A 21,881-nucleotide genomic window follows, 5' to 3' on the forward strand; every position below is an offset into this window, starting at 1 on the left:
AAGGTGCAAAAGAGCAGTGTTTTCCTGTGTGTGACCTGACATGATGACGTCCAAACCTGTTGCAACTGTGTCTGGACATCAGGCATCGAGCGCTTGACGTAGTTTCAGTAGTACCAAACGACCGTTGGCGGAGCAGCTCGCTCAGAAGCTCGACTAAAGCTCTGAGATCTGGTGCCGCATGACGCTCGCAAAGTGTATGAAATCACGATTCAGCATGGAACAGCGATGCAGCCGACGGTTCACGTGGAGACAGTCTAGCCTGTCTGAGCGCTGGCTGCCCATGCTGGTGCGAACAAAGGCGCGTTATTGGAGTAGGACGATGCGACACGGTGCGTGGAGTTGCAGATGGCACGCGGTTCGTCCTCCTCTTCTTGTTCTTGTTCTTCATCTTGCTTCTTCGCCTGCTCTGACTCCACCAGCGATGTGAGGTTGGTGCTGGTGGGTCAGGCATCTTCCCACTTCCCTAGCAGTGAGCAGCGAATCGTGGCGAAGGACAGGGAAAAGGCGCAAAGGTCGGAAAGGGACGTTAATGGATGAGTGTTGTGACGCTGGTGGTGTGATGGGGTGTGTGTGTGAGTGAGGGGGGGGATGTGGAGGTGTTGGTGTGTGATTTTGATTTTGATTGGGGGGAATGGTGTGATGGAGGCCGATGTGATTCGAGGAGAGTGGCGCAGGCATGAGGCAGAAAACAGGGAGAAAGGGAGAAAGGGGAGAAAGTCGTGGCGAGAGCGGCGGGCGGGCGGGCGGCGATAAAATAAATTAGCGGGGAGAGGCAGCTAAGGAGGAAATAATAGCTGGCAATTCGGCGCTGCCCGGCCCCATACACCCCAAAACCCCCCCCTAGATACCCCAAAAAGCATGGTCCCGGGCGCCTCGAGCCAGTTAATGGCGGCTAACAGTGAGCATTTAGTTACATACATGTATGTACATGTATTAGTCCAGTTATCTGTATTGAGCAAATAATGAGCAGCTGCTATTAGTTACCTGGTCAGTAAGTGAGCGAATGAGTGATAGGTGGTGATGAGTGAGTTATTAGTGAGTGAGACCTGGCTGGGTCCCTGGCAGCCTCTCATCACTGTCTTCTCCTAAAACGTCCGCGCACCCTTCACTTCTCCTCCACAAGTTCTCACATCACATCCATCGTGCTATGACTCTCCGCCAGCCCTCCATCTACTCGACTCGCACTCGTTGAATCTGGATCCTTTCTGCCTGTTCTATCCATGGACTGTCTCGCCTCACATATATCCGTCCATCTTTCGTAGCCTTCATTCTCCACTGGCTTGGCACTATTCTGCCTTGAATAGCGCATACATTATCTTGCTTATGTTCCTGTACACAGGTTACTATATATCCTCAGTCACTTCGATTTTCCCATTCCAAAACAGCATATCGCCTTAGAAACAATCGCATCACAAGTCATGGCGCGCTCTGCATACTCTGAACGTAGCGACAGCGGTACTACTGCGTCAGGCAGAAGTCACCACAGCGACGATTCTTACTACTCAAGAAGCACCGCTCCCACCGACCTTGACGTCCGACAGTACGACTACCTTGATCGTCAGCTAGAACCGTGCAATCAGGAGCAATATCAACAACACTCGTACGAGAAGAGTCGGGAATCTGTTCAAAGTGTGGACACCTACACGTCCACTGACGAGGAAGAGATCGAGGACGCTGATGACGAACGACCAGCTTACGAAGTACCTCCTTACAGTCATCATGAAGTCTATCCGACAGATGCTATTCCTACCACGCCTCAGGATTTTGGCCGCCTGTTCCCCTCCACCAAGCGACTAGTCATTAGGCATGACGACGCGACCATGGACGGAAACATGAACCTTCGCGTAGATACTGGATATACAACAAGAGATAACAGGAGACTCACCATGACCCTGTTTCATCTGCGTATGCACGACTTACGCAGTAGAGATTTCTCCCTTCGCCGATACTGCCGCGAGTCAGGACGTGAAGTATGCCATTCTATCAGGAAGTATGAAAAGCCTCCGGCAGACCGGCCATCTCTCCAGAGATCTATGAGCAGTGCGTTGGGTGTATTTCGACTCAAATCCGATTCTCGTCCAGCTACTGCCTCAGGCATGACACGTGCAGACTCCGGATACGAGTCTGTTCGAAATTTGTCGTTGGACGATGATACTCCAAACGGTGTGGCAGAAACTAGTCGCCGTGCTCGTCAGTTGATACCCACTCAGACTATCAAATTGGAATTTTCAAACTACGCTCACGTGAACGTGAAACGAAGAGGTGCGGGATCCAACAAGCGATACACATTCGAATACTGGGGCATCAAGTACAACTGGAGACGTACTGTCCGCAAGGATGGAAGTCTAGACATCATCTGCTACCACCTAATGAGGGATCACGATGATGCAGTCGTTGCCCAGATGGTTCCTATGCGTCTGACACTAGAGCAGAGGCATGAGGAAGCGGCCAAAGGTGGCTGGATACCGCCCTCATATCTCCGAATTCTGGATCCATGCGTACTCGAAAACAAGCCGGACATTTCAGAGTAAGCATTTTTGGTACTCATACCCTTTTGAATCTAACAAAGTCGCAGCATTGTGGTTTCCAGTGCACTCGTGGCGCTAGTAGACGACAATATCAAGCGTCGGTTCCACTCAAAGCAAACAACACAATTGCAAATACCCCTTCCACTATCCAGAAATGGCTCGTGGAAAATGAATGTCGATTATGTTGGGCCTAAGCGCCTTATCGACGAGATGTTTCACAAGAGATAGGAGCCTCTCCTTTTGGTGACGCCGCATATCTCTGCACCCAGCCGCGCGCCCGGTCACACCGTCTATTGGCTGACGTCGTTTTCTGCACCGCCGCATAACGTCATCATTGTTTGACAACCTTCACCGCCAGTGTGCACTTTTCATCGTTGCAGTTACGACTGCCAAATATTTGGGACCGGAACATCTATTCATAATGCGTAGTATCGACATATTATATGTTGCATAACTTGGTCGGCTGTTTGTCTCTCATTTGGCGTTTAGAGGGAACGACATGGGTCCAGAATACCCGCTTGGGACTAAGCACAATGATGAGACTGGATTTATGTTTGGCATTTACGAACTTCTGATACATAGTGTATGTTGTCTATAATGACCTGAATGACTTGTAACCGACTTTGTCTTCGTATACCAAGATTAGCAGTATACTAGTCTATTTTGGATCATCCATACGTTTCGGACTTCTCCATCCGTCTTGATTGAAAGCATGCGATTGAATTGATAACTGATGATACTGATAGCAGTAATTGTTTCTGTCCCGGTGCTCGCGTGATACGCATAATTCACGGCTAGATGCAAGACGTGCATGTTATTGCATATGAACGTGTTCACCAGGATAGCCGAAAGACGTTACAGCCGAATGAAACAGGGTATGTTCCGAGCTCCAGTATTTACCCGCACCTGTTAGTAACAGAATATTTATTGGTCGACCGGAACTCAAGTTTTGTCCCACAAATAAGGCGTATGTTTGCCCTTCGGAGAAAATAGTTTCTGAGGGGTCACGGTCACGTAACGTAGTGGCCCGGCGGCTGCAAAGGGACAATGGCAAACATGGGAGAAGCCTTCGCAGAAGCTAGTCGGCCGCAAACATCCATACGATATGAGGATCCCATGTCACGCAGATGCTGCTACAGGGTGTAATGTCCAAACGCGTGGAGCGAATTGAAGGCAACGCCACTGAAGAGCAACACATACACACGGATTTGTTCCCAGACTTTCTCTTCGGGTCACCCTCTCCCCGCACAAATCAAGCGTGGAGATCCAAGCGTGGAGATCAAGCATGGTTAGGGGGCATGTTGAAGCGTCTATTTGCAGCCTATCCGCGACCCCTTCCACACCACAGTCGCTTGCATTTTCCTTTATTCCCACTTGTCCTTGGGACGTTCTCTGCAACCGTTTATGCAGCCTCAATCAATTGTTTCTATTGATCTTCAAAAAATGTCGTCGGCACTAGCATTGCTGGCAAGGACAGCTCACCTCGCATGCAGTTGAAGGGGTCTCGACAAAGCGCGGGAGCAATCCCGCCTTCATCCTCCTCCCACATCAACAAACGTAGCCTCGCCAGTCATCGTGACTGCTAATGACCATCAAACACGATTCTTGTCGCGGGAAACAGAGAGCAAACCATATCAGCATCTGCGTGCATCCGGTTGAGCTTTCATCAACGCCCTTTTTACCCGCCTATCGAGTAACGAGACATCCGCACCCACGGCAGCGGCTGGTAATCTCTCGCCCATAACAATGTCACATAACAATGCCTTGAAGGGTGCAACGTAGCAGTAGTCACCAATGCTTTGTCAAAACCATGTCTTGGAAGCTGTGATGGTTTCGCAAACGCTTTGATGTTGGACTATCACCCTGGGTGCACAGAGCTGGCGACATGCCTCGAATTTTGACGTTTTGTCTTTCTTGTCCAAGTGACGGCCCGGCCCATCCATCCATTTGGACCCGGAGCGGTGGATGGCCTCAAAACGTGCGAACAGGTCATACTCTATTCCTCTCTGGGAGTACTACTCCAGTATGCGCCTCCATGCCCTCACCCCCCCTCCCCTCTCCCTCGACCCCTCTGGAATACTGCCCCTCTAGACACGTCCAAGCTGCAGCCCCTTCAATGACTTGCGTTGGTGCTCTACGGGACCCGCTCACCAGTCTGATGACTCTGCCGGCAACTAACTTGCATCAGGTAGCACTGCGCTTAATCTTGATACCAGTGTATTCTCCGATGAAGCCTCTATGTTCCATGGAGCTAACTCTTTAGCTTGTATAAGTATCCAGCCCTTTTCGGTGTTGCGTCTGTCCTGGCCCTGCATCGCCTTTACTACAGCTGCCCAATTCGTATCAGGATTCTTACAAGCCTGCCTTGGGTTTACTTTCTGTCAACCGAGATCTGCGTCCCCATCACATTCCATCTGCCTTGGTTCTGCGTCTTTCCCGTTACTCCCAAGTCCCTCAAGACACCCTTATAATAAGTGGCTGCTGCTCGTGTGCTAAGCAGACCCTCGGCTTAGACTTTTACAAACAGAGGCCTGATCCTAGTCGTTGCTACTCAGGTACACTCGCTTGTTTTCAAGGCACTATGGCTCAAGCACGACCCAGCTCCTGGCAAGAGAAGCTTAGGGGTAAGCACGCTGCATCCTTAATACACACTCTATAAAAGTCTTCAGTCTCTAAGCATCCTGATCAGGTCACTGTCAACAGTTGGGCTATCGTCCTCCTGTTTGGAATGAGGTTTCTGACCGTCGAGGTGAGCTTTCCCCCCTACATCTCCTAGAAACCGCGCAGAATCTGCATTCCCATGGATCAGACACGACCTCGACCGCCGCCTTCATCTGTGTCTGTCGAGAAATGAAGACGATGACCATTAGCCACTAACAATGTGCTTCCCTGTAGGTGGACGCACGGCTTGGTCAAGCGTTGTGACAGTCCAGGGCGAACCCATTCCAGCACGCTACTGGTACGATGGCCAATATGTCGAGAACGCACGAGAAGACGCAGCTGAAGTTGCTCTACAACGGCTTGGAGCAACAAACGGACCACTGTCTCCAGAGCAAAGACTGTACGGCGGCTTGAGTCCCGGGGGCTCAGAAACCTAATTCTGGCTCGACGAGCTCGGCATCACCACGATATGATGACCTGGACAAACAACAATTGAGGAAGGGAGCGATGGCGTATGGCGAAAAAGATCTAGGGATGATGGTGCTATCTGGTTGTTTGCGTGTGTGCTACTTTCCACCGTGCATATGCATGTGGACGAGGTCGCACAACATTATGATTTCCCTTTACGTTTTTTGTTCTTCTTCATTGTGCACTCACGGCTGCTTGCTATCATATTGTTCTACAACTGTAGGGCTGGTAGTGCGGCGTCCGAGGCCACAAAGACTAAGTCGTTGGGGACCTGGTACATTGGATGACTGAACAGAGAATTTTTTTTGGCTTCTTTATGTCTTTCTTACTATGCGAACTGCGTTGAAAGGAAACGGGAGACTTGAGGGCACTTTAAATGTACGATGGAGACGTGTAAAAGTTGAATATTGATACCACTATTAACCGCCGTCGCCTGTCTTTCTACGGAAGCAATGAAGTGACCACGATGACTGACCGTTAGCTATACATCCAAGCAGGACGATATCGCCAAGCTTGCTCTCGCCCCAAAGTCAAATTAACACTACACAAACTGACCCTTCCCAGAGGTCACCATCTCCACGTTGCGAGGAGCTTTCAAAATCAAGACTCTCTCAAGCGAGGAGTCCTCTTACACGAAAGCCTGCTAAAATACAACCTGCTCGCTCACTCTTGTCTACAGCAGCCAGCTCACCGTACGGTGGCGTAGCTGTAGTTCGCGGTCAGCGAAAGAGCCTGATACCGTACCTTGCATACGCCAGCTCACAACGCTCTCGAAGCGGTATCTGGGGGCGTAAAGGACTGCTGCGCTGGCGCGATGGCGCGCATGGACTGCTCTGTCGCACAAAGCACTGCTGGGGCGATCATTACGCTGTGGTGCGCTGGCTGACATCCTGACATCCTTGCTGGGACTTGGATTATGGTGCAGTGAAACAAACGAAATACGAGAGCGATAAACGGTATATTTCCAATCATCTATCTAGACAGCGCGGTTGTATTCCGGCTACTGGGACAACATCTTAGGCGCAAAAAAAAGCATTAGAAAGCGAGAATTTGAACTATTTGCAATCGAGGAAAATCATCGTCGGTGCTCCCACTTTTGCCCTCCAGGAGCCCGTCCAGTGAGACATCTGTCAGCAGGACTTTCTAACATTCTGTTCCTGCATCCCGGGAACGGCCATCACATCATCCGGTTCTCGCGAATCAAAGTCTCGAACGTGCTACTCTTCCGGCACATCTTCCAGGGTAGCACGACTCCGTAGCTAAAATCCAGGGCTCCAGCTACTGGGATTGAGAACACGAGGGAGATTTTATAGCCGCTACTTCAAATCTCTTCACTTCGACCCCACTGGATCACTCCAATCCGCTCGCCTATCAGATTGCGTGTCGAGGCATGTTGTCGTCACAGGCGGCAATCAGTCACGTCGGGCCAGAGTCTCGGGACATGGAGCGAACCTCAAGTGTTGAACTTGTTTCTCAGGCAGAAACGTACGTACGACAGGGATAAGGTCAGGAAAGACTGCTTCTTCCTCAAGGAAGGGAGTCACCCATCTGAATGCAAACAAATCTATGGACACACAACACATTATGATACCTGACTGCGGGGCTTACATATGCGGTACCCACGGCATCCCTCGGCTTACACACCGACTGTATATGGGCTCTCATTGCCTACTGTAGCGGACAGTGTCGCGAACGACCACCACGCTCGCCGCCAGTGACACTTCCCCTTGCAACTACCAGCAGCCTCCCCAACCTATAAGCTATGCCCCTTTTGCTTCTTAATCCCACAGCCGGCAACCGCTCTTTACGCGGGCTCACTTGATCGCCCAACGCTTTCTTTGTCGAGGCTTGAATCCGCAGGCCAACCCCACGACAGCCATATGCAATGCTACGCCCATACGATGGCCTACTCCTCCTTCCAGCCTAGGCCTTGCGTCTTTTCTGCACGCTAGAAGCGCAGCCTCGCAGGCGGACATGCGTCAACCAGCCTTGCCTGGCGAGGGAGCCGCCGACGAGGCCGACGAGGCCGCGATGCTGCGCTGGCCACCGCGTCGTTGTTCCACCGTCAGAATCCACAACAAGCCGCCCATCCGCCATCCATCGAGCATCCATCCAAGATGCACACAGACGTCAACGCCAAATCCAGGCTTCTCCAGCACCCAGAGACCCCACGGCCGGTGGGACCCCCCCTCGACATGCACCAAAAACTGCGAGCAACGGCAGTGGCGTGGCATATATGTATGCACGCAGCAGATGGGGCAGAAAACAAGAGATAAATCGCACAGGACGAGGCTGACCCGAACGCTAACGCTGACACTGCTGATGGGTGTTTGCTGATGCTGAATGCTTGAATTGCTGATGACGCTGGATGCTGAATGCTGGAGCGTCGTTCGGCACACGAGCTCGGACACCAGCGCAAATTCTGGTTCGGCCTTGGGTGCTCCCGCTGCAGCCCGTGCGCTAGACGGCGGGCCATTGGGCGGGAGAGGCCCGCGAAAGGCCCGGCGTTGCTGATTCGGGCATGGGTCGGAGGGTTTTGTTGATACGGGCCAGGGCACTGGGGCAGATGGGACCGTGGGCTGGGTGACCGCCCTTTTGATGGATGGATTTATCGATCGTGCCTCGTGGGACGGGAGGTGAGGGTCTTACGATCGCGACCTTCTGGAAGGCTCGGTAACATGTTCTTCGAAAATGATGGTTTGGAGGGTGGTGATGTATACTGTGTACACGCTTGGGACCGACTCGATGCTAACAGAGCATAGCTTGCCAATTGCTCGTAACATGCTTCCTACGACTTCGTCATCCTATGAGGATGGATTGATTATACTGCATATTTGATGGCAGGTCTGCAGCTCGACGTACCATACTCCACGGACGCAGATCTCACATCCGCGATCCAGTCACCATCCTCCTTCTCTGCAGTCAGTTCGAAGTCGTCTCTTGAATCCATGGTCCAGTCGAGCAACCAATCAAGCCCCTATACAGAAGCAAGGTTATCACCCTTGTTCCCGCATACGACATCAGTAAGCTATGCTCTCCCCACGTCCGAGCCGGCACTGTGCGTCATAATTCGCGCGAATCGCAACATCTACACACCAGGGAATCCGAGTGTTGGCGGAAAGACCCGAAAAGAGATCTGATCACGGAGACCAGATGTCGTACGAGAGTGGTCCTGGGCACGGCTGGGCCCTGAGCTCTAGGTCGGTGTGGCTTGCTGGTCGGTGGTATTCGTTCTGGGTGCGGCGCAGTGCTAGATGCGTAGTTTATCGACCAAGTTCGGTGGTCGAGGAAGTCCTGAAGAAAGAGCATTTTGTACCGGAACCATCACTGCAAGAGTCGTGCTCTACAGAAAAAAAGGTTTCAACAAGAGAGCGCTCAATGTTAGACGACACCACAAACTGGCAGAACACCATTGCCAATCGACAGGGCCGTCCACAAAGCGAAAAGAAGCGGGCTGTAATAACACTGCGGTAGCGAACCACAGACTGGAAAGAGTATGCAATAAGAGACTAAGAACTTTCGTGTCAGAGAGGAACGGAAGTTATACGCAATCCTAAGATACACGGTGTACAAGCCAAGAGGTGTTCGTGCACGATACAATACGCTCGATTAGCAAGCTCTAAGCAGGTTGCGGTCTACATGGACCAGCTCCTTAACTTTCGAGTTTGGTCAGTGGTCAGGATGCGACCTATTGACGCCGCTTAGTGTAAGTCAAGCATAGCTTTAGCTATTGATCTCCTCGAAATTCACCTATGTACCATCCAGTGGCAGTCGCTCACTCCACACTCGGGACAAATCATAGCCCACTCGTTCTGTCAACGCCCTTTCGATTTCCCAAGATTTTCTGTGCCCGCGCCACAACGAAAGCGTAGCTGACCATGGCCATTGCAGAGCCCTTCCGACCGCATGTTTCCAAAACGTTTGTTAGGTGATTCACCTCAGTGTCTATCGCACACCTTACCAATGGCCTTCCTGACGATGGACAACACATATGTTACGCAACAGCTCCGCTAGCCACCAACATGCTTCCAGAACCGCGCACATTCGAGTGTTATAGGACGTTGCAAAGCTACCACAACGGTCATTCTCGATCAATTGAATGACTGTTTTCCTTCAGAGCTCAGGCGAGCGTCAAGAGTTGGAAGATCTGGCTACTATGAAATGGAAACCTCGAGATCTAGGAACATGAACAAGGATGTACAAAGTCTTTCGAGGATATGATCTTAGTCGCGACGACTCATAAACCACAACGTGGAAGAGCTGATGGACCGAAGAGAGTGAGGATGGGGAGGCGGAAGCAAATACCGGAAGCCTGAATATCGACTTCGCGCGGTCGCTGCTTCCAATGGCATATTCAATTTGAGCATTCGAGCATTAAGAGATGTATGTCTGTTGCGATGTATCGAGATTGTTACTAACGAGGGGTCTTACTAGTTGTAAGCGGTATCTGATATCCGGATGCGTCGAACTCTGGGTCTTGAGAGGCGCGCGAACCATCCTTCTCTTCGCAAACCCTTGTTACTCCTCCCTGTTGCGACGATGCTTGGCTTTTCTCCTGGACGAAACTGGCATCTGGACGGCGAGCTGGTAATACTTGTGGAGGCACAATGGGAAAGAGCGAGCATTGTTGTATTTGAAGTGTAGAAACGTCAGCCGTGCAGGGTGTCAGGTGCAATTGGTCCGCATTCCAGAATACAGTGGACATGGTGCGGTGCGAGACCTACCGTTGCCACACGACAGAGATCCCATGTCGGATTCCCTCGAGCATTTAGTCAGATCGTCCGGCTGATAAATCGTCATCGGTATGTCGGGAGACCTGACGCCGTTCCATGGATCCATACCGTTGATGTTGCAATGTTGGCCCCTGGGCTGTTCCGATTGGCCAGCTCGTCTGTTTCCTTTCCTGATCTGGTCTTAGCATTTGTGATCTTCTTCGGAGGATTGTATATGCTTGCGAAAGTATATAATCTGAGGTTCCTATGAGAAAATGGGGTTCTCGAAACCCTTTTATTTCTTACTACCGATACTTGTCCTGCCTGTAGTACTGTATTCCTTTTCTCTCATCATGACTTCAAACAGCATCAACAGATCTACAGATGTGTCTAATATCGACTTCGACAACCCCGGCAAGGCAGTTGCGAGACCACACACCCTCGCCCACGTGGTTCTCTGGGCCAACGACTTCCCCAAGATGCGACAATGGTACCTCGACTTCTTCAACGCCAGTGTGTCATACGAGAACGAGATGCTCTGCTTCCTGACATACGACCACGAACATCATCGCATCGCCCTGGGAAACCGCATGCAGCCGGGAAAGCTGGCGCCCAAGGACAACACATTCGCAGTAAGCCACCCCGACCGACACACGCACGAGAAAGTGAACAAGGTAAACGATGATGTCAGTCCGTAATAGCTCACCGCCTCTAGCACGCTGCGTTTACGTTCGCCAATCTGCCCGAGCTGTTCCTCGCTTACCGCCAGCGCTTGCAGTATGGCATCAAGCCGCACTGGTGCGTCAATCATGGACCTACGATCTCGATGTATTATAAGGATCCCGACGGCAATCATATTGAAACGCAGGTGGATGTGTACGATACGTCTGAGGATGCCACCGCTTTCATGATGAGCGAGGAGTTTGCTGAGAACCCGATTGGCGTTGATTTTGATCCGGAGGTGCTTTTGCAGAGGATGAGGGAGGGAGAAGGGTTTGAGAGTCTGACCAGGCGTGAGAGGATTGGGAAGAGGGGGCCGGATAGTATTCCTGCTTGAGCGTGATAGTGGTATTTGTGCTACGAGGTTGGTGTGTAAGTGATTCTGACGAGTTTCATAGAGGTAGGGCGTCTGGAAGATCTCGATGCTACCTTTTTTATGGCCGCGTATGCACGTCAAAATCAAGATACCCATTCAGGGAAACTACAATTCTACCCAACTCGTGTTAATCCATGCTAGGATCCGATCAAAAAGTCTGTATAGTCTTAAGAGCTGTGATACAGCCAAAAAACGCTGTAAGGCACGAAGAAACATAGTTCTGTCAGGGGCATCCTATGGATTTCATCAATAGGTCCCACGTCATCCTTCGTTATGATAGACTTGATATGTCGTATTTCACCTTGAGTATCCCAGCGAACTAGGATATGGGCTATTGTACTGATGGAAATCTACGCTAGCCGTCGCCGTCTACCCGATTCTACCGTGTTTCAGGTTTGCTATTGTTCACTTCGAGGAGTGAACAGCACTGTCTACACCGACTCGATGACGTAAAAATCTTCCACTCGAGACCCTATAAAACCGTGGAACCCTCTTCACCGAACGAAGATTTTTTTTCTTCACCACCGGGTTGGTCACAGTTTCTTCACCTACCCTTCACAGTTTTCACACCACCACCAGGACTAATTGTCCAAAAGCCCTGTCACAGACATGGCTGACCACACCACCACCACCTCACACGAGGACAAAAGGTCGAACAGAGTATCGAGTCTTTCACCTCTGGCGGACCCTCAAATTGACGTGTTCTAGCCTTCACAAGACGTGGCAGCTAGATCTGCACACGCACCACACCCACGTGCCCGCCGCCGCAGGACGGCACGCTCGGCGCCGTACGAGGTGCCTCGGGCCCTCACGGCAGAACGAGCCCAGAGACGGAGGACGGAGCGAGAGGAGCGGTCCCCGCTAGAGGAAGAATACGCCGCGGTCCGGACCGCAAACCACACGGAGCTGGCCCTGCTCGAGGAATGGGCCTTTGAGATCGAGCCGGAGCTCCGGCGCCCGCACCCAACAGAGCGCTTCAAGATTTCGCCGGCTGGCATCATCACCCTTGACGGCTGGCAGGTCAAGGACGCGGCGGCGGTGGCCTTTATGGCGAGGGAGTATGCCGCCTTCACGGAGTGGTACGAGTGGAAGCGTCCGCGGTTCGCCGGCTTCGTGTTTCCGGAGATGACGGTGGAGGCGATTCGGATGGCGATGGCGGATACCAGGGCCAGCGACGAGCCTGGCAAGCTCGTCCTGTGGACGGATGCCGGAGTCAACGGAGCCTATACGAAGGCAGCCATGGTCGCGGCGTGGAAGCGGGAGGGGGAGTGGCAGGTACAGCAGTACCATGACGTGGGATCGAAGCTGTCGAACCACGCGTATGAGGGGAACGCCGTGGCCATGGCGTTGAATATCGCGTACGAGGAGCAGACCTTGTACTCTGCAGGTGGTGTGGTGACCTCCCAGCAGCCCGTCAGGCTGGTGAGGATCTACACCGACAGTCAATGGGCACTGCGGGTCATACAGCAGCCTGGAGAGGAGGATTCCTTCCCCGCGCTGAGAGATGTGTGGTGCAGTGCCGAGAGACTGTCAGCCTGTGGAGTCAGGGTGGAGTTGCGGTGGGTGAAGGGGCACATTGGGGTGCTGGGGAATGAGTTGGCGGACAGGGTGGCGACCAGCATTCTCAGGAAGTAGAGGATAGAGATTGACACCAATGAAAGCATGGTGTGTCGTGCAGCCAGCACACTGTTTGAAGATTTCGCTCTGATGGATATGCCTAATGTCGTGATTCTCGTGCTTTGTTATGAGATTTCCATGTAGTTCATACCTCTCCTTTTCGACTTCATGAATCCACCCCCAGGATTCTCTTTTGACTAGCTGCCGCACGAGATACTATACTTTTGGACATATGAGCTCTATCGTGGTACCAAGTGTATACGCTTCCGTCATCTCGTAGGGTGTTTCATGGTTCTGTTCTGCTGGATATACTATTTCTTGCGTTTCCCATACCTACATATCAGGTTATCTCAGACCACGCAAAACAGTAAACACTATACTCGTTACCTATGTAAGCTTTGTTCTACTGCTATAAACGTGTGAAATTTTTGCTTCCACCACCCTATTCAGAGATTCTGCTCCGATAGATCTATCTACTTTTGCGCATCATCGCACTTCTTGGGAGTTTCAGCTACTCTATACAGTGCTGAGCTGTATTCAAAACACACAGCTTCAAAGTCGCTCTGATGTCTTAGATTATGTTTCGTCGTCCATATTCATGCATCTCTAAGTTCTTGAGTAATTGGATGACGGTGGATAGGTTATATAGCATGTACTCCAAGCATACTACTTGTCTAGAAGAGTGTTATTTTACTCTTCAAGCATCGCTTTTCAGGTATTCCTCCTCCTGGACAGGCGATTATTGACGTACCAACTGTAACATCTTACGATTCTTAGCAGCTACAAGACGAGAAAACAGGCCTCACAGTTCCACCTCCTTCAGATCCAAGAAGTCCATCATCGACTTCAGTACTTCCCCAGACGTCGCATTGACAGCCTCTTCTCTCGCCTTGCCGCTCATGACAGCGCCATTGTCTTCTAGACATCTGATCATAGCGATATTCTCCCGTTTTATAGCCTCCACAAACGCTATTTGCACGATATCCGCATCTAGTGGCCTGCTTTGCATCAGCAGCCTTACGATACTGCGTGATCCTCCCATGACTGCAGCTTTCAAGGCATGATCGAGCTCAGCCCCGTTGTCGAGGAGAAAGAACACAACTTCATCGTGGCAGTTCTGCGCAGCTTGGCTGATTGGACGATTGAATTCGCTGGCTGTATCGGGAAAGCGACCATCCATTGGACCGCCCAGTTCGATGAGGAACTTCAGCTTTTCTAGTGCTCCATCTCTCGCGGCTATGGCGACATTGTCGGGAAGCCATTTTAGCTCGTAATGAGGGATTGCGTGCTGGAGCTGCGGGAACCAGAGACGGAAGTGTGATATGCTGGTTGTCGTGGAGAGGGCCTTGATACTTAAATGAGTGAGATAGTGAGCATTGGTTGGTACGGATTCGTTCGTTTCCCAGGCTGGATCGAGTGCTTGGCCGACGATATCATCGTGGCCTGCAGGGCCGGCGGCGTTGCAGATTATATAACGGAGGCCGGAGCTACCATGATTGAGATTTGGTCCTCCTATCAATGCTCTGACGACTTCGAGGTGACCGGCTTGGGAAGCAGCAAGAAGAGGTGTCGGAAACAGTGAGCTATATATCGATTATTAGCTCTTAGCATAGTTTGGCCGACGGAACGCACTCTTGATCCACGAAATTACTAGAAATGTATCTGTTCACGATGTCTATATCTCCTAAGTAGGCAGCTGCACTCAATAGCCACTTCGGTGGGATCTCTGAGATGAGGGCATCGAGGCTGCAGTTTGCATTCTTATCAATCAGATCGGCATGAAAGCCGAAGAAATGTTCCCTATAATGGCCACCTACCAATGGTAGAGCACAGAGTCTCGCTACAATCTCTCTGTACTCCTCATCGGAAAAAGAGTCCTCAAGTTGCCGGCGATGTCGGTGCCAAAGAAGCTCACGAGCCAGATTACAAATGGCACTTAGATAAGGAGAGTACGACGTTAGTCGGCATCCTTTCTTCAGCGCCCTGTAAGCGAGGAAACCCTCGAAGAATTTGCGGTTGCGATAAAGAAGATCTCGTGCTGCCTTCTGGTCTGTCGCCTCCTGTTTTCGCTGGCGGTATAGCGCGCGCGGGCCTACGTTTGCCGGTGGCAGGGCTTGAAGTTCGCACGTTCTGGGACATTCGAGAAGAGTACTCTCGTAAATGGCATCATGCATCAGAAACGCGAATCGCTCTACCGAGAGTTAGCACGACTAGAGTAGTCCGATGTAACAAGCTTTACTCACTACAAACACATCTCAGCCGCAACGCTCTCTTCAAACCCCTCACCTGAGCAGCATAGGTCAGGATCGGCAGAAGCAACTCTGTTGGCAAGTCTGCAAGAGCCATGTTGTGTATTCTTGAGGTTCATAGAGTGAGCTTCGTGCATGATATGATGAGACGAGGAGATGTTGCCTGGAAGGACAACAGTTCGTATGTTTTAGTGGCATCACAGAAAAGCAGGCTTATGATTCGCTAGATCCGGACTAGCGTTTCAAGCAAGTTTCTAATTTTGGCTTGTGCACCCGAGCGGGGTGGGGCCTTTCCAGTCAGCCGCAATGGGATTGGCTCCACTCCTATAAATACAACCAACACTAGTTCTCACTATGCTTTACAGCTTATGGAGGTTAAATTACGATGACTGCGCTGCGAGGAGAGAAGTTCTATCGCTGTTGCCGTCTCTCGGGTTGATACATTCGGGAGATCCAATCACTGTGCTGGAAGGGACGTTGGTTGCAGGCTGCAGCTTACTTTGCCGTACTGCGACTGTATATACTCAACGGTCACATTCTCTCATTTCGTTCCTACTATCAAACTTGGAAACAAAGCGATGGCTGGAAATTCGCGAGCGATGTTGTTGCTCTTCTCTCTCTTGCTCCTCATCATCTCAGTCCTCTGCTTGTCCCTGAAATCAGCAGCCATCAATAGGTACAACACTACCACTGATCATGGACACAGCACAAGCAGCGTCCGTCTTGAGAAAGAGTTTCCGGGTCAAGACCTTCCTCTAGCGAATTATCCAGCTGAGCTAGGCCTAAGTACATCCAACGCTCTCTTTACTGCTGCAGGCACAAGCTTAGTATCTGCTTTGGTTGTTTTCTTACTATCTGTTCGGTCTATGGTCAAACGGAAAGCGCTTCAGGTATTTTAACCTTCAAGAACTGTCTTTCACGTGTAAATATTAACCATCCAAAGCTTGTATGGTACCAGCGCAGAGCACTGACATTCGCTTTCGCTGCGAATACCATAATCGTGCTCGCTGTATGCATCTTTGTTTTCGTTCAACACAGCAAATCTGCATCCTTCTCTCTCAACTATCGCAACTTAAATAACGATTTCGGATCTGGTGGTGTATACAACGGCGGACTCTTCGATCTCGAGGCATGGGCATGCGGTGTTGCGGATCTGGCCTCGTTCCAAGGCTATGATTGGGGTTTGAAGGACCAGTGTATGCTGGAGAGTGGCAGTCGGGCGTGCTCACTTCTTCTGGTTGTATTCGCTGCGATTGTTGCGGGGTGTGTATGGTGGGATACAAGGTACGGGAATATGGTGATCACGAATTGGAAAGGTATAGATACGGATGAGGAGTTGAGCTATGAACTATGTCGTGGGACTTTTGAGATGAGGGGAATGAAGTTTGAGGAGGATGATCACAAGGGGTAGAAGTGGCACGGTGGTTAAGGGTTTACAGTCTGAGCATCCTTAAGTATTGACATATCATATACCACTTTTATCACTGTCTAGTCGTGCTTTGCTAATAGGATTTATCTCAGGCTAAAAAAGAGCAAGTCAATATGCAAGCTTATTACACGAGACCGGAACCTTATCCACAGGGGGACTGGGATTGCTTGTGGGTAATTTGTTTGCGACAATAATTGTATGGACTAGGACCAGATAGTCGAATTGCGTGTAGATCAGATATCCAAGTAATGTAGGATCTCTCACTTCAAATGTGGATCTGACAGAACACGATGTGATCAAAGTACTTGCTTCACGTACCAATACAAGTAAACGAACGAATACAATTTCAAAACAGGTATGCTTAAACTAAGCCAGAATTTGCTACAGAACCGTCTAATTCACGCCACCCAATATCCATCTCCGTACCACACAGCCATGAAGCTTGATAGAAGCCAGCTACCCCATATTCTGTTAACACGTCCACAAAGCTACGACCGTGCCAACATCTCATGCCCCTCACGCCGCCTTTCCAGGCCCAAACGAGATGACAATGCTATATTCATAGCTCTTCGACGCATTCTCAGGCGTCATAATCGTGACCTTCGAAACAGTAAGGTCGCCCAGTTCAGAGCGATAGTCCTTCAGCATCTGATACGCGCGCGCAACATGCGTCTGCGCCGCCATAAGCTGGAAAGCCGCCACCTCGTCCGGATTAGTAGACTTGGGATCCAAGCTCAAGTCCTTGGTCTTGTCGGCGCCCATCTTATCGAATGCGGCGCGGATCGCGACCGTGGACTCGAGCACGATGCCGCTGCTGTCTGTGGTGGGGATGGGCTGCACGTTGTCGTGTGCCATGTACTTGAGGCCCTTGGGGTTGCCGGCGGCGCGCCAGTTGCTCATGACCATGGAGGTCCAGCGCAGGTTGGGGTTTGGGTCATGGTCGTTGCCAAAGCTGCCCTTGACAATTATGGCGCCCTGGGCGGGGTCTTCGTAGGTGGTGAGGATCTCGTCGTTGGCGTCTTTCTTGGTGATGCGGTCGCCGCGCCAGGGGATGTTGACGTTAATGGGGAAGGTGGCTAGGTATTTCTCGTCGATGGGCTTGTCGTGGAGGGTGCCCTGGCCCTTGTAGCCGGCAGCGTCGAGGGTTGTAAGGTCGCTGATGTTTGTGTTAGATGAGCCGTATGAGAGGGTGTGTGGTGCTGTCTTACCCCTTGTTGCCCCCGTTGTTCTTGATAGCGTCCTCCAGGTCGGTAATCATCTTCGCACCCTTAGCCCGCTGGGCTTCCAGCTTGGCATCGTCAAACTTGATGCTCTTGCCATCGGCGACGTTGCCCCAAGACAAAGCCGGAGAGCTCGGTATGTCAGGGGAACTGGAAGGATCCCTGAAGGGGTTCGAAGGTGTATCCGAGTCTGGACTGTGGGACGGATCGCGAAAAGGATCTTTGGGAGGGTCTGGAACCTTTCCAGGTGAGATTCCTCGAGCGTCCAGAGAGTTGCAGGTCGTAAGATCTGCGTCTCTACAAACAGCACGTCCGTTGGCAAGAGGCAGGCTGCTCGCGAGGAGTGCGAGAAGAGATACAACCACGCTTGGACGCATGTTGAGCAGTGAGTAGAAGGCGAATAAATGAGAAGATTTATGATAGAAATGATGCTTAAGGTGATGAGGCTTGCCAATGGAAGACTTTCTTGGGACAAAGTTGTCGTTATATACACCACCTCAATCGTTCTTTGGGGAGATATTTTAAGGCGCAACAGGCTTGCTTGATCCCAAGGTTCTTGAAGCTATGTTGTGATTATTCTAGATGGATGATGCAACATCGTCTTCCAATTGCCGTTTCACGGAACGTTGGACTTGTTGGAGTGGAGTGATCATGAATAGATGGCGGCAATGTATCACTGCCCGTGCGAGGCATACAAAGTTGCTGCTGACTTCGTTCCAAGCCTCCACCGTCTGTCAGATTGGATCATTGAGGAGCTATAAATGTAGGGACTATGAAACAATCGAGCAGTAAAGAATAGAACTGCTGCGACACTCACAGTGGAGCCATATCGTCGGATACCCCTGAGGTACAATGGAGGTTGGTTTTATCATATTGTTATTATCGACGGGAAGGGATAACACTATCCATGTACCCATCCTAAACGGTACAGCTGTAGTCAGGGACCAGGTCTTGGTCAGGGCTCAAGCAAGCCACTAGATTCTGACATTGCCTGTTTGTATCTCACCCAACAATGCCTGTTGAGTTACTGTTCTTTTATCACCGTTGGTGGGAGAATAAGCAAATGATATGAGTCTAGATCGATACGACCAATTCATAGTTCCTCGAAGATTCTTTCCGGCAGGGTTTTGCTTTGTCGTGATCACATGTGGACAATATTGCATGTTTGTCTTTGATGATGACACTAAATCTATCCTCTAGCCTTCGATTATCGAACCTGTATGCCTAGAATATGAATGACTACGTACATAGCACTCTCTATTGTTAGTTATAATGCATGGTATCTGTAGATAATCGGCGCCAACCGGTTGGAGGTCCATGCATGGTTGCCTTCATTAGTAGGCCCGACAAAGTGGACATCTATTGACGAATCATATAGTACAAATTTAGGCTCAAAAGAGATGCGGACGGCGCATCCTTTGCTTTTTCAAACATCGTCGAATCATACATGAGATGAGTTTTCAGGCTATCATTGGGCATCTACCTCACACATCCTTGCAAGCCCGTTATGCGGGCCGATACGGATCGTCTATGCAAGCCACAGTCGATGCTTACAAGGCTAATACATGTCATTGGAACAAAGTTTCCAGGCCTGGAAACACTAGTGCCGCAGAATCAAAGCACTCCAACTTCTTATGTCAGTGTGGAATTTGCATCCTTCAGTTGGGTCAAATTTAGAGATCCAGAGAGTAGAGAAAGTTGGACAAGATGAGTAGACACTGTCCTGAGGGCAAGTGGCATCGTATAAAGACTCTGTGATGTCTGTAGTTTATCGTTAACAACAATTACACTATCACTTTCACCAGCAGTGTTATCCACGTGCTTGCATCTTTCCAGAACCAATTTCTACAAATCCCATACTCTTCATTCTCGCATCTTCTCGATGGCTGGCGCAATTGGCTTTGCCCTTGATTTGGCTGGAGTGATCCTCCCTTTCGCTCTAACCAACCCTCCTGATGTTCCTCCAATGGCCAAAACCAATATTCAGATCATCCTTGGTGATGGAGAAAGCACATCCACCGCCGGCGGAGACTGCCCTCACATCGCCTTGTGGGACGATGACGGCAACCGAATTGGCCAATACCATCCAAAGTCCTGCGATATAAAGCAGGGTAACGTGGGTAACTTCGTGGTCGAGCACTCGCAGACGACACCAAAGTACTCCCAAGCCGACCCCTACTACGTCATGGTATCACAGCTATCCGATGATGCCATTTGCGTAGCCTCCATCGCCGTCCAGGGAACAAAGATCTCCGGGTCGTTCTTCGGGGACACTGGGTGCGTCCAGAACGGTGCACTACTGTAGAAGATTGATAGTTAACACATAACAGGTACATGTGCGGCCAATCCTGGTACGCCTCAGAAAATCGCATCGGCAGCGATTTCACCAACCCCCGTTGTGTCTGGCTGGATGGCAATCATGACAACGGCATCAACGCACGCGCCATAAGCTTCCATCTGAATGATATGCAACCCAACCAAGAGAAGATGAGCCAGTACATGAGCAACCAAGACACACTCTGCAAGTCTAGTCCGCGCTTCTCATTCTGGGGTAATCTCTTGCCCGACGGTATCCCGCCCTTTTTCTCGCCGCCCTTGACATACAAGGACGGCAATGGCGCCGATACCGATCTGTCCAAAGTCATCGATGACCCTAAGAACCCAGTCGACAAGGGCGTGTATCTGCACCAAGGTGAAAGCCACAGACTTGCACGGTCGCGAACTCCAAAAACCACGCGCCGCAACGTCAGGGGCTGGAACCATAACCCGGACCACCTGGTTGTCTCGGATCAGGTCACTAGCTCGGCTAGGGAGCTCTGTACCCACCCGAACTCATATGGCTGGGACATAGTTTCAACAAAGGAGAACCTGTTCTGCGATATGGAGCACAAGAAGCTTTATCCGCTGTGCAGCAACGCGGTCACTGATGGCTGTTTCGACTTAGATGCGAAAACACTGCGAGGGCATTTGAATGCCAGAAGTGATGATACGGTAAAGATGAGGTACGGTAGAAGCTATGCATCGACAGCGCATTGGAAGGAGCCTAAGCAAGAGGACAATGGTAACTAGAGGGGTGTCGTGAGAGATCGATTGTTCGAGTTCATGCACTTGGAGCGCAGCATTGCGAGGATGTTCAGACTGTAGTCGTTTGCATTGGATGACTTTCGTACTTTATAGAGTGTTATTTTTTTTGGCTTGTGATATGCTTTGGGAGTCAATTCAAAGAATGTTCTTCGACCGAACTGCTCAAGCCCCTGAAATAGTGACAGGTTTGTATCTGTCTTGGTCAGCTATCTGACCTTTGACGATGATAGAATGATTGGCAGGCTACCTATGAGGACCCGTCGAAAGACTTCAGAACCAAAGATGTGAAGGTCATCGTGCTTGGTTTTTGTTGGTCTTCATGCGATAAGTTGCGTGTCATTGAGCACATGGAGCACATCTGTCATTCTTTTCGCTGGGGGGACGTGATCTCATCACCGTCTCTGTCTCTGTCGACCCTCACGACCCTCGGTACCATCATCTTTAACTTCTCCTTGTCCTGTTCGGTCGGAACCATGCCAAATTTCTCTTCAATGGCGTCCGAGAAAACCAATCCCAGACCAGCGTAGCCTATAACGCCTACGCCGAGCAGCAGACGGTGCTTGGAGGAGAGCCCGCGATATTTCCTTCACTGTGATCAGCTATCGTGTGTGCGATGACGGTAATAGTTACTCACTGCCACCAGTACGACATACTGGAATGAAAAGGAAAGACAGTAAGTGAGCAAAGAAGTGACGTCGGAAGAAGCGCGTACTGAAGCTTCCAACATCTGGTACCTTAGCGGCAACAACTCCGACGAACCTTGGGGCGGATCTGATGCTTGGCGATATTCAGGGTCTTTCGGGAGTCTTCACAGACC

At 50.7% G+C, this 21,881-nt stretch overlaps 10 protein-coding genes across 10 annotated transcripts; 6 read left to right on the forward strand and 4 right to left on the reverse strand.

The window, feature by feature from the left end:
- Positions 1-178: 178 nt before the first annotated feature.
- On the reverse strand, positions 179-711 carry EJ05DRAFT_472125 (uncharacterized protein). The gene is made up of 2 exons (XM_033743116.1): positions 420-711; positions 179-355 (listed from the first exon to the last, which is right to left on the reverse strand). The coding sequence occupies exons 1-2, from the start codon at positions 676-678 to the stop codon at positions 255-257; spliced, it is 360 nt and encodes a 119-aa protein (XP_033605665.1). The 5' UTR covers positions 679-711; the 3' UTR covers positions 179-254.
- Positions 712-1,007: 296 nt separating this feature from the next.
- Positions 1,008-3,133, forward strand: EJ05DRAFT_472126 (uncharacterized protein). The gene is made up of 2 exons (XM_033743117.1): positions 1,008-2,527; positions 2,576-3,133. Exons 1-2 carry the CDS (start codon positions 1,419-1,421, stop codon positions 2,754-2,756), a joined length of 1,290 nt encoding a protein of 429 aa, XP_033605666.1. The 5' UTR covers positions 1,008-1,418; the 3' UTR covers positions 2,757-3,133.
- A 1,514-nt stretch (positions 3,134-4,647) lies between these two features.
- On the forward strand, positions 4,648-6,056 carry EJ05DRAFT_472127 (uncharacterized protein). The gene is made up of 3 exons (XM_033743118.1): positions 4,648-5,152; positions 5,218-5,277; positions 5,424-6,056. The coding sequence occupies exons 1-3, from the start codon at positions 5,110-5,112 to the stop codon at positions 5,624-5,626; spliced, it is 306 nt and encodes a 101-aa protein (XP_033605667.1). The 5' UTR covers positions 4,648-5,109; the 3' UTR covers positions 5,627-6,056.
- Positions 6,057-10,722: 4,666 nt separating this feature from the next.
- Positions 10,723-11,426, forward strand: EJ05DRAFT_496046 (Glyoxalase/Bleomycin resistance protein/Dihydroxybiphenyl dioxygenase; the record flags this gene model as incomplete). The annotated part of the gene is made up of 2 exons (XM_033746326.1): positions 10,723-11,001; positions 11,085-11,426. 2 exons carry the CDS (start codon positions 10,723-10,725, stop codon positions 11,424-11,426), a joined length of 621 nt encoding a protein of 206 aa, XP_033605668.1.
- Positions 11,427-12,797: 1,371 nt separating this feature from the next.
- On the forward strand, positions 12,798-13,105 carry EJ05DRAFT_472132 (uncharacterized protein). The gene has a single exon (XM_033743119.1). It carries the CDS (start codon positions 12,807-12,809, stop codon positions 13,098-13,100), a length of 294 nt encoding a protein of 97 aa, XP_033605669.1. The 5' UTR covers positions 12,798-12,806; the 3' UTR covers positions 13,101-13,105.
- A 779-nt stretch (positions 13,106-13,884) lies between these two features.
- Positions 13,885-15,428, reverse strand: EJ05DRAFT_496048 (uncharacterized protein; the record flags this gene model as incomplete). Its single annotated transcript, XM_033746327.1, has 3 exons — positions 13,885-14,665; positions 14,715-15,273; positions 15,326-15,428. 3 exons carry the CDS (start codon positions 15,426-15,428, stop codon positions 13,885-13,887), a joined length of 1,443 nt encoding a protein of 480 aa, XP_033605670.1.
- Positions 15,429-15,704: 276 nt separating this feature from the next.
- Positions 15,705-16,993, forward strand: EJ05DRAFT_472134 (uncharacterized protein). Its single transcript, XM_033743120.1, has 2 exons — positions 15,705-16,221; positions 16,275-16,993. Exons 1-2 carry the CDS (start codon positions 15,931-15,933, stop codon positions 16,740-16,742), a joined length of 759 nt encoding a protein of 252 aa, XP_033605671.1. The 5' UTR covers positions 15,705-15,930; the 3' UTR covers positions 16,743-16,993.
- Positions 16,994-17,276: 283 nt separating this feature from the next.
- On the reverse strand, positions 17,277-18,408 carry EJ05DRAFT_516642 (uncharacterized protein; the record flags this gene model as incomplete). The annotated part of the gene is made up of 2 exons (XM_033748659.1): positions 17,969-18,408; positions 17,277-17,916 (listed from the first exon to the last, which is right to left on the reverse strand). Exons 1-2 carry the CDS (start codon positions 18,355-18,357, stop codon positions 17,277-17,279), a joined length of 1,029 nt encoding a protein of 342 aa, XP_033605672.1. The 5' UTR covers positions 18,358-18,408.
- A 1,538-nt stretch (positions 18,409-19,946) lies between these two features.
- Positions 19,947-21,049, forward strand: EJ05DRAFT_491242 (uncharacterized protein; the record flags this gene model as incomplete). The annotated part of the gene is made up of 2 exons (XM_033745964.1): positions 19,947-20,257; positions 20,311-21,049. The coding sequence occupies 2 exons, from the start codon at positions 19,947-19,949 to the stop codon at positions 21,047-21,049; spliced, it is 1,050 nt and encodes a 349-aa protein (XP_033605673.1).
- Positions 21,050-21,425: 376 nt separating this feature from the next.
- EJ05DRAFT_496052 (uncharacterized protein) lies at positions 21,426-21,715 on the reverse strand (the record flags this gene model as incomplete). Its single annotated transcript, XM_033746328.1, has 2 exons — positions 21,426-21,648; positions 21,699-21,715. The coding sequence occupies 2 exons, from the start codon at positions 21,713-21,715 to the stop codon at positions 21,426-21,428; spliced, it is 240 nt and encodes a 79-aa protein (XP_033605674.1).
- Positions 21,716-21,881: the final 166 nt, after the last annotated feature.

Source organism: Pseudovirgaria hyperparasitica (assembly GCF_010093815.1).
Source record: "Pseudovirgaria hyperparasitica strain CBS 121739 unplaced genomic scaffold EJ05scaffold_1, whole genome shotgun sequence".
Taxonomy (NCBI): Eukaryota; Fungi; Ascomycota; class Dothideomycetes; order Acrospermales; family Acrospermaceae; genus Pseudovirgaria; species Pseudovirgaria hyperparasitica.